Raw genomic sequence first — 11544 nt, forward strand, 5'->3', positions numbered from 1 at the left:
CTCTAAAGTGAGGCGGTGGGATCTCAGCGGGTGGGAGCTCAGTAAATACATGCAGAGAACAACTCAAAGCAAAGCAAGGCCAAAAATCGGCATGCCTAATCCCCAACTCTCTCTTATCGAGTTGGGGAAATATTTTGAGACAAATCTGATCTCTTTCCAAAACCGCATGCGGGCGCCAGCAAAGCAGAGATACTCAGAGGTACTTATAGGTCAGAGGAGGGCATGTACTGTATTTTGCACATGTTATGGGGGAATTTATACAGTAAGTTTGGTCAGTTAGTGCTGAAGATGAGGCACACAGATGGAAAAAGACAAAATATAGCAATCGGCATAGATATCTTCTACATAGGAGGTGAAATAATTTTAAAAGAGGCCAAAATGTGACAACTGGGGGTTAAAAAGATAAAAAATATGTCTACAATTGAAGAAGAATTAAAGGGTGGAAACAGTTACACTTATGCAGAAGGGATTGTGTTATTCTTTCCACTCATTTTCTTTCATTGTCTCTCCTCAGCTTTGAAACATTTTCAAAACAGCAACTCTTCTCAGCTTTGTATCAGATTTACAAATGAAAACCTTCAGCAACAGTTAAACTGGTATTTCTTCATGGTCATTGAAACACAACATGCACACCTTTGTAGGAGGAACCTAAGAGTTATGAGGGGATTTACTGGGGGGGAAAAAGCTAAAGAAATACATCAATTAGTCACCTTAAGGTTCACGAAATGAAACTAAAGTGGAGATTCGTTGAACTTTGAAAATAGCAAAAATGGATCCCATCTGAACCGCAGATCACAGCTGTGATTCTTTTCTACCATCATGGAGATGGTCAAGGGCGAGTCTGTCGGCATGCAGATGCACAGCCAATAAGAGCTGCTGTTATATAACCAAACAGACTATATATTAACAGTCTAACTAACAATATTAAGAGACCTTTGCCACAGAAGACACCTCAAGTGAACTGTTAAGGATTCAGAGTAGGCAAACGGAGAAGTAAATGTCAATTAAACCAATTGGTTAAAAAAATCTTTGTTTTACTTTCTTTTTTGACACCAGTATAAAACATCTTTGTGAATTCAGCAGTAACATTGATGTTATACTTGTCATAAAATTGATTCATTATGTTTTTAGTTTCTTTAATACCACTTTTTTATTATCCAATTAGATATCTGTTGATGAACGGCTTTACAACCACTTGCAAGACTCCTTATGTGTGACAAGATCATCTTGAGCACTAAGTTAAACTGTTGCTGACGTTTTCCATTCACAGAGTAGACACAAAAATGTTCTAGAGCTGTCGATGTCAAATGTTTCAAAGCTGAGGACAAAATATCAAGTATAATTATAATGATACACTTTATTTATACAGCACCTTTCATACAGGTGGGAGTAGTTCAAAGTGATTTACAGCGATGTGAAGAAACAAGAGAATATATAAAAACAGATTAAAATGTGAAAATACTGCACGATAAAACCAAGCGATAAAACAAAGGAAGGCACTAGAACAATAAAACATGTAAAAGATATATAAAACAAAAGAAAAGCGACAGCTAGTTAAAGGCAAAATGGAATAAATAAGTTTTCAATTGTCTTTTAAAAATGAGCTTCCCTCTCTTATAGCCTTGAGTAGGTACGGTAATAGTCTTATTATAAGAAGGCTGAGCTGCCGATTTGCTTATTAAAGTGATAGTTTTTATTTTTTTTTAAGTCAGCGGAGGATCTAAGTGGCTGTGAAGGTTTATAAAAAGAATAATTAGTTTTGTGGGCCGGTAACCAAAACTATGTTCTTTGCTGTTTTGTTCTCTCCCGAACAGATCTTCATCTCTGTAAAACGTGTCGAATTTGAAGCAGGGTTGGTTCTGTGACTGAACATGGCGCCTGCCGTCGGTGGTCCTCACGGCTCCACGCCACCCGAGGGTAGCTGGGGATGGATGGTGGTTGTCGGGGCCTTCATCTCCTTTGGCTTCTCCTACGCGTTCCCCAAGTCCATCACTGTCTTCTTCAAAGATATCGAGGTGATCTTCGATGTGACCAGCAGTCAGGTGTCCTGGATCTCTTCCATCATGTTAGCGTGCATGTACGGCGGAGGTGAGCCACGACCCAGAATTCAACCCGTCAACCGTTGCCTCACACTTGACATTCAGCACATAAAGACGATTTATAGATGGAGTCAGTCTCCGGCTCTTAGCACAACTTGTAAAAGATTTACTCCTGGAGTGTTAAAATGCCGATCCCATTGCTCAAGTACAGACTTGCTTTGTAGCCTAAGTCTGTCCACAAAGAGGCCACAGATCCTCACAATTATAGTCAATCAAACATTTCATACTGAGCTAAGACAACACACTGTAACTCCTCTGTTGAACATTTGCTCACCAAAAGTACAACATTATCTGTCTCTGGAGGACATGGATGGGGTTTTTTAGCTGTGTTCCTGCACTGATGAGGTGAATTATCTCATCAGTCAGGTGACTGAAACGCTCTATTAATGTGCGTGATATTCAACACGGAGAGAACCGAGTTCAAAGGAGCTCCCCTCGTCCCTCAAGACCGTCTGCTCTGAAATCAAACCGCCGCACTTCTCTTTTCTTGTGATAAACTGGGGAAAAAATGATGACTTGGGCATCTTTTTCTAATCTCAGGGAAGTTTTTTGGAAAGTTGCTGTAGTGTGCCAAAGTGATGTGAAGTGGAAAATATTAACACCGTATACAACTGTATATCACATTTTCTCTCAAATATATTTACAAGATCTGCAAGCAATAAAATATAAGTGGACACAGTATCTTATTGCTAGTATTGCAGAATGTTGAACATATTACTTGTGTAAAAGCAAGTTGCAAGTTACAGTACTGCATGTCAAAGGCCAGCAAAACTTCATGTCCGAGTTAAGCCCTCATTACTGTACAAAGTAAGTACGTTAATAGAACCAACGCTGCTTATTGTTCAGCAGCACATTCCCTGCAATGATTAAAGGTCACACAGTTGCTCTCTGAGATTGTTCTTCATTCGTCTGTCACTTCACAGTGTGGTGTTCAGTAGCAGTGTTTATTAGCTTGGGTGGCTTTACGCACCTTTTCTCAAGGCTGTAAAAGAGAGATATGCGCCTGTTCTGACAAGTTACGAGTCCCATTGGACTCAACATGCATATTCAGGTGTAACATTGTTAATTAATTCAAATGTTGAGATGTAAATATGCACAGATGAAAGCAAGCTATGCATGGTAATTGAAAGCTAAGTGATGGAATGTTTGTCCGCGCCGCGAGCAGATGACAGCTGCGTCCGTTATCGTACGATAAACATTCCGAGCACATCAGCGGGAGAAGTTCGTTAACAACCTACTGTTGCGCACCTCTGTACTCCTTCAATGTTTGATTCATTACATTCATAATATTCTACATTGGTTCGTCTCCAACCTTTTTATCCCGAGCAACCCTCCCTGCAAGGCGGAAGGAAAGAACTCATTGTTAGTGTGGAGACCGGCTGCATTACAATTTAAAAACCCTTTGTCTTGCACCGTGCTGGCAAATGAGTCTGGACAACCTCTAAACAAAAACTGTCAGTTTCTATTTAGGTCCGTTGGGTCGTGCAGGGATTTGGCAGGAAGGCAGAAGTGTCTTCCGTGTGGGTCCTCATACTCATTTAGGCCGCTTGTTAGACGCCGAGGATGGAGATGGTGTTTCTGCGACGTGAACCCTCCGCACATTTTAGTCATTTGTTTACAAGTCATACTGATTTTCCTGAAATTGATGTTGAATCCAAGGTGCGTGCATATTAATAAGTTGATTTACTGTTCTGTTCTGACATTCTGTCACTTTTTCTTTGGAACTAATGTCCCAGGTGCTAAAATTGGAAAAAAATGTACGTAATAAGATACCAGTTTTCATTTTAACCCCCCCCCCCCCAACACACACACACACACACACACACACACACCAGTCCCTTCAACTCCCCCCAATCAAACACACACACACACACACTTATACACCCACCCACTCATCTAAAGTGAGCTTCTTCCAATAATCATTTCAAATGCATTTAGAGTTCATTCAAGAAGAATCCACCAACAAATTATTCCTCTGTCAATTTGTATGAATCTCTGAAACAAATAAATGCTTATTTCATTAGCGCCGTCATGGTTTTTCTGACACATCGCATTATTAATGGCACGAGAACACATCTACTGCAGTGCAGCACTGACTAAAATGATTGCAGAAGTTGTTTGAATTGTCAGGAGCCACAGCTGTGGCACTGGAGCCCTCTGGTGGTAAAATAGAGGCCTGTGCATTGACGATTGCATAGAAATCTCCATCGTTCAGCTTTTAATATCAGTGTGTTTTTGCTCTTCAGGTCCAATCAGCAGCATCCTGGTGAATAAATATGGGAGCCGTCCTGTTATGATAGCGGGAGGATGCCTGTCTGGAACGGGCCTCATTGCTGCCTCTTTCTGCAATTCTGTTCAAGCACTGTACCTATGTATTGGTGTGGTGGGAGGTACACAATTTAACTTTCTATATTTCTAAGTTTGGTCATGAGTCACTTTCTTTGTTTCTTTTTTTACTGCGCACTGTTGCCATCTAGTGTTCTTCCAAAAGTAAAAATACCAGGAAATAATCTCCAAACAGTTTAATGCTCAAATCCCTTTTATTTCAACTTGTATACTGTATTTATAGATGTCAAATACACTCACAGGTTTTTCTTATTGATTATTTTAGGTTTAGGATTGGCCTTCAATCTGAACCCTGCCCTCACCATGATTGGAAAGTACTTCTACAATAAGCGGCCCATTGCTAATGGCATTGCTATGGCTGGCAGCCCCGTCTTCCTGTCCACCATGGCTCCTATAAACACCTGGCTTTTTGAGAAGTTCGGCTGGAGAGGAAGCTTCTTGATCCTGGGCGGCCTGCTGTTCAACTGCTGTGTCGCTGGTCCCCTCATGCGTCCCATAGGACCCAAACCCAAACCTGCAGAGAAGAGCACAGAGAAGAGGACTGTAGTGTCGACCATTAACAGCTTCATCGACCTCTCTCTGTTCAAGCACCGGGGCTTTGTGCTCTATATTGTGGGCAACATTGTCATGTTTTTCGGTCTCTTCGCGACGCTGGTGTTCCTCAGTAATTATGCAAAGAGTAAAGACATCCCTAAAGACAAGGCAGCTTTCTTACTGTCTGTGCTGGCTTTTGTGGACATGGTCGCCCGGCCCTTAATGGGCATTGTGGCTAACACCAAGTGGATTCGGCCCAGAATACAGTACTTCTTCGCTGCCTCGGTGCTGTACAACGGTGTTTGCCACGTTCTAGCGCCAATGTCGGTAGACTACAAAGGCTTTGTGATTTATGCCATTTTCTTTGGGTTTGCTTTCGGCTGGCTGAGCTCGGTGCTGTTTGAGACCCTGATGGACCTTGTGGGAGCCCAGCGCTTCTCCAGTGCCGTCGGGCTGGTCACCATTTTGGAGTGTGGTCCTGTGTTGTTGGGACCCCCTTTGCTTGGTGAGTACATCGCCTTCTAAATGAACTTCCAAGTTCACCATCACCAATTTTAATTTATTACCTTGTCTCGACGGTGACTAAAGAATCATGCGATGTGACTTTTTCTCTTCACAGGGAAGTTCAAAGACGTGTATCACGATTACAAGTACACATACCAGGGCTGCGGCATCCTCCTCATCGTCTCCAGTTTCATCCTGTTTGCGGGGATGGGACTCAACTATCACCTGTTGGCCAAAGAGAAGAAAGAGGAGGAGAGTAGGGCCAGGGTGGGAAGCAGAGAACAAAACTCCAACAGGGATATTGCTGCCAAGGAGATGGCAGAGGCGAGGAACACAGAAGACAATATTCTGTACCATATTTACCATATTTATTTAACATTTTTGTTCAATTTAATCTTGTCAGTGAGGCATTTAGACCAAGCACTTTAAACTCTGATATTCATAGGGACTGTTATATGTGTTAGGTAGACTATTTAGGTTTGCTTAAGCTTTTATGTCACTTAGATTGTATGGCTATTGCGATGTTTTTAAATCTCAGATGGTATCACTATAACCTTCCTGCAGCACACAATTTCAGGTATTTCAACCTTCTAAAATGGAGCTCAGATAATACCATTTTTTAATAAGGAACATGCAAAGTGCAGTGCTCAATTAAAAAAAGAAAATAAGTAATTGCAAACATTCTCTGTGAAAGTGCATTAATTATAGTATTCCCCTCACCATGCTTGCCACACCATCAAACACATTTATAAGAACTATTTCCTGTTCTCAAGGACCGTCTGGCTCTGTGCATTTTTGGCCACGAGCAAACGTCGAAAAACATGCATAAAATAAAATAGCAACTTAAATACTAAGCAATATAGGCTATTTGTGCGGAAATTGAGCCGTACCTGGATGCAGACTTTGTTGTTGTTTAGGTATAGCAGGTGATACCCAAGGCTCCAGATTTGTTTTTTCACCACCACCATGAAAAACCATTTCAACCACAGTCAACCCAAAGTCAAAGTAAACGCCCACAAATTCTTAATGGTATCCTTCTTTTGTATAGCCAATCTTTAGCGGTTATTTGCATTTGTATTTTTAGTGACAAAAAAACTTGGCATTAGTAGCATTATTTATGCATTATCAGCTGCTTAGAGGTAGTGTTAGGAAATCACACATGTGATAACTCTTTCATCTTTTCTCGCCAAATGCTATAATATACAAGATTCATTTGAACACATCATGATAGCGTTATAATTTACCTTTTGTCAGTACTGATTTTTACTGAAAGCATTACTTGATCACCTCATAATGTAACTCAATGAAACCTCCATACATTAGCGGTTAGCTCCGGTGCTGCTAACGTTACGTTACCTATTCCAACATGTTGTAGCAATATCAGGGATTGGCAAATAGAAAGCATTAATGCCGACATCTCGATCGCATATTTTGTCTGAGTAACGGTCGACAACGCTCGTCATTGAAACTTGAATTCACACTATGACGGTTTAACTGTGTAATTACTCTGTGATTCATGCATGTGTGGCACCCTGTACCATTTAATGGCTACAATTATTTGCACATGTTGCCCTCCCGTCAGTGTATGATGACGGGCGCACCAAAGAACGGCAGCAGACACCTTGAATACAGTTTAAACAAATGTTTTATTGAGGGTGCCTGTTCTCTACGTTGCAGTCTTCTCTTGCTGTTCTTCTTCTGAGAAACTTTACAAGGAAGCGTGAATACCATGCACAGACAACCCCCTAGTGGTGAGATGGCGACACCTGCTGGCCGTTTTAACTATAACACACATTACAATATAAAATTAGTTCGTCAAAAATCCATTTATCTCACACACAGTTGTTATTGTATTAGTTGTGTCATTACCTTGCCCCCCTCGCTATTGTTTTCTGGTTATTAGAATTTAAAACGCTTTGTGTGACTTTTAAACTCACCCACTTTCACCTAAAGTAGCTGCAGGGCGATACTCATTTTCGCCAATAGGTGGCAGTAGCGGGTTTTGGTTTGACTGGCGCTGTAATTCTTGTCTAAGATAAGCGAGCTAGACCAGAAAGGACATGAGATCACAGAAGCAGATATTCATCTGAAACTGTCTTGTTGTTGTATTCACAGGTGAGAGAAGTACACAGGCTCCATATACATTTATATTAAGTTCGCTCGCTTTTGCGGTGCCATGTTTTGATGTTTATAAAGTTTTTAATACTGAAACGTAGGGCGGCTAACTAAAGCTAGTATCATTAGCTAAAGGAGGCTATTCGCGCGCTAGCGGTTTAGCGCCATTGTAACGTCAGTAACCTGGCCTGATAATTGTATTGTTCCCATGTAAGGTTATATACAGATAAATGGTGTGTCCTGTAACAGATATAAGCAGTAGTTTGTTAGGCTGTATATTTCAAGTTGTGTGTTCACAATTCATGTAATTCCTGTCTAAGATAAGCGAGCTAAACCAGAAAGGAGAGTCATCTGACACTGTCTTGTTGTATTCACAGCACAATACATTCATCTGGAAAACTGAATGGACATCATCATCATTCAGTGTGTAACATTTGCACCAAATCAACGCAAGATAACGTGTTTGTAAAAACTCTTTCAGAACGTTGACGTAAATTGGCATTACCTATATCGTGGATCCGAAGACAAATGATGGTGGGACCTGATTTTAAAAGGGAGCACAGTTTGAAGACCACGAGATGACCAGCTTTGTAAAGTCAGGTAGGTCCAAAATCACCTACCTTCACTCACCTCATCTGAGGATTAGTAGTCATGCACATATAACCACCTGAACCTGTGTAAAGTTAGTATGTGTTTGTTTGTATGGAGGCGTGGGTTCAAATCTCACTTCTGACTGCCAGTGATTTTAATTCACTGCCGCTGTTATTCTGTAAACTGCCTCTGAACAGCAGATCAACCACTATACTAATTGATTCAGAATTTTATGTATATATATATATATATATATATATATATACACAGTATATGATACCTAAGTTTTTAAATGTACGTATGTAAACATAAATGTATAAATAAACACTAATAAATAAATACATGAAATATACAAATAAATAAATACAGATACAAGGATCTGACTTTTTCCGTCCCTATACCGATAATGAAACCTGGGTTTTGTGTATCGGCCGATACAGAGTACCGATCTGATACCAGTGTTATTAATTAACTGTATGCCTCACTGTGTGGAAGTTCCTATGATCGTTATTTCATGTCTAAGGCAAAATCAGGCTTGACTTAAACATTGCTTTCCTAACTTTGAAAAACAAAATTAGACAAATAAATACATAGATAAAAATGTACTGAATTGTTATTTATTTAAATATTGGTATCCAATACCGGATCTGCATGTCGTCACCGATAGCTGATTCAGCTATTTGAGTCAGTTTTGGACTGATATCAGAAATATGTTTCGTATCGATGCATCTGAATAAATAAATAATATTAACGATAATTAATACTATACAAGCGTTGGCGCTCTGTGCAGCAGCGTGGGCGGGGCTTCGGGTCTCTTCAGACAGTTGATGATGTCGTCAGCGGGTCTTTACAGCCCTCTGCTCACTTCTGCTGCTGGATGCTGGATATATTAACCTTTCTAATGCATTTCCTTGCCATAAAACCTTGAATTGCAGCTGTGTTTGAAAGGTGCTGTGACATTAAATGAACCTTCTTGCCTTAAGTTCTCAAGCCACTTTAGACTCGTACTAAACCAGCAAAATGTTGCAGAAAGTAATGTTCAGGTGTTTTTAATTGAATTATTCTCTTTAGATGACCAACAGACTATAGACACTATATTTGGGCCAACATGTCAAATCAGTTGAGCCAACTTACTGTATATTTTCAGGCTGTTGGGTGCAAATGAGAACTCATCAGTGATTGTCCCTGAATTTATACATCAAAATGTATTTTTTACACATTAAAATATTAAACATGACCGTAGTACAACTTAGAATTTTCAACAACGGTTTACAAGCATGACATAATTAAAACACACATTCAATTAAATTCTTTTTAATTTTTTTTTATTTTTTTTATTTAAATTTTTTTTTTATTTGCCTCAGAGGGTTTTACAATCTGTACACATACGACATCCTCTGTCCCAGAACCCTCGCATCGAAACAGGAAAAACTCCCCCCAAAAACCCCTTTAACGGGGAGAAAAGAGGAAGAAACCTGTGGGAAAGCAACAGAGGAGGGATCCCTCTCCCAGGATGGACAGAAGTGCAATGATGTCGTGTGTACAGAATGAACCCTAGGGGCGTGGGGTTATTTACTGCACGGGTACTTCTACTTTTGGTACTTTAAGTACACCTCGCTGATTATAACATACTTGACTAAGGTTTTGAATGCAGGACTTTTACTCGTCGTGGATTGTTTCATCAGTATGGTATTAGTACTTTTACTGTAGTGAAGGATCTGAATAATTTTTCATCCACTAATTACTTGTAAGTGATCCAAGTTTGGGAACTTACTTGGCAAACATTTAATATACAAACAGTGGTTGCTAACCCTGGCTCCAGATCCCTAATCCGGTCAAGGATCTGGAGCTAGTGTTAGGAACCACTGTTTGTATATTAACTGTTTGCCAAGTAAGTCAGTTAATATACAAACAGTGGTTCCTAACCCTGGCTCCAGATCCTTAATCCGGTCAAGGATCTGGAGCCAGGGTAAGAACCACTGTTTGTATATTAACTGTTTGCCAAACTCACTTACAAGTAATTAGTGGAGGAAAAATTATTCAGATCCTTCACTACAGTAAAAGTACTAATACCATACTGATGAAACAATCCACGACGAGTAAAAGTCCTGCATTCAAAACCTTAGTCAATTATGTTATATTCAGCAAGATGTACTTAAAGTACCAAAAGTAGAAGTACCCGTGCAGTAAAATGTACCCCGTCAGTGTTTTACTGTCTGATGTTTTGACAGTAGGCATTAGAAGAGTTTGAACCATTTTTTCTTCTTCTTCTGCATGTTGGTGATGTGGTTCTGAAGATCTTCTTCGGTGGCCTGAAGGATGTACTTCTCGTGCTGCCGAAGATAACGCTCAGCTCCTAACAGATCTTCTGTCTTTTTCTGGGCTGCTTTGATCCTGTTTATCTCCATTGTCTGCTCCACCAGCCGGGCTTTGGACGCCTGGTTTCTTTTGACCATCTGCGTAGCTTCCTCCTCCAATGTTTGAAGAGTAGCTATGTTCTTCAGCTGGGCATGATCGAGGTCCCTGCAGGTTTTTTCCAGGTGTGCCGTGAGGGATGACTGTTCCTGGAAACGGAGATGCTCAGTCTCCAGCAGGTCCTGTGTTTCTTTCAGAGCTGCTTTGATCCTGTTTGTCTCCGCTCTCTGCTCCTCCAGCTGGGCTTGGGATGCCTGGTCTCTTTTGACCATCTGCGTAGCTTCCTCCTGCAATGTTTGAAGAGTAGCTATGTTCTTCAGCTGGGCATGATCGTGGTCCCTGCAGGTTTTTTCCAGGTGTGTCGTGAGGGATGACTGTTCCTGGAAACGGAGACGCTCAGTCTCCAGCAGGTCCTGTGTTTCTTTCAGAGCTGCTGCGATCCTGTTTGTCTCCGCTGTCTGTTTGTCCATCCGGGCTTTATAGAAAGTCTTGGCTTGACAGAAAGCCTTGGCATGATAGAGAGACTTCTCCTTTTGCCATTGTAGATGACCATTTTTCAGCTCCTGTTCGGCCTTATCAAGAGCCTCCTTGAGCTTACTGCTGACATCTAACTGTTCAACTGTAGCCTGACGCTCAGTGTCCAGCAGGTCCTGTGTTTCTTTCAGAGCTGCTGTGATCCTGTTCGTCTCCGCTCTCTGTTCGTCCATCTCGGCTTTATAGAAAGCCTGAGCTTTTTCCAGCTTCTGTTTTACTGCTTCCTGCTCTTGTGCTCGAATGGATGCGATGACCTGCACCTGGGAGTGAAAGTGGTCACAGTTCTTTTGCTGGCGTGCTTTGAGGGAGGACTTCTCCTCTTGCCATTGTAGTTGACCATTTTTCAGCTCCTGTTCGGCCTTATGAAGAGCCTCCTTGAGCTGACTGATGACATCTAAGTGTTTAT

General features: G+C 41.0%; 1 protein-coding gene across 1 annotated transcript; it reads left to right on the top strand.

Annotated features, from left to right (window-relative positions):
- Positions 1-1647: 1647 nt before the first annotated feature.
- On the top strand, positions 1648-7602 carry LOC142955237 (monocarboxylate transporter 1-like). Its single transcript, XM_076096707.1, has 5 exons — positions 1648-2088; positions 4346-4489; positions 4711-5484; positions 5599-5833; positions 7599-7602. The coding sequence occupies exons 1-5, from the start codon at positions 1872-1874 to the stop codon at positions 7600-7602; spliced, it is 1374 nt and encodes a 457-aa protein (XP_075952822.1). The 5' UTR covers positions 1648-1871.
- The last annotated feature ends 3942 nt before the right edge of the window (positions 7603-11544 follow it).

Source organism: Anarhichas minor, unplaced genomic scaffold (genome assembly GCF_050575085.1).
Source record: "Anarhichas minor isolate MPS153535 unplaced genomic scaffold, ASM5057508v1 ptg000023l, whole genome shotgun sequence".
In the NCBI taxonomy this organism is placed as follows: domain Eukaryota; kingdom Metazoa; phylum Chordata; class Actinopteri; order Perciformes; family Anarhichadidae; genus Anarhichas; species Anarhichas minor.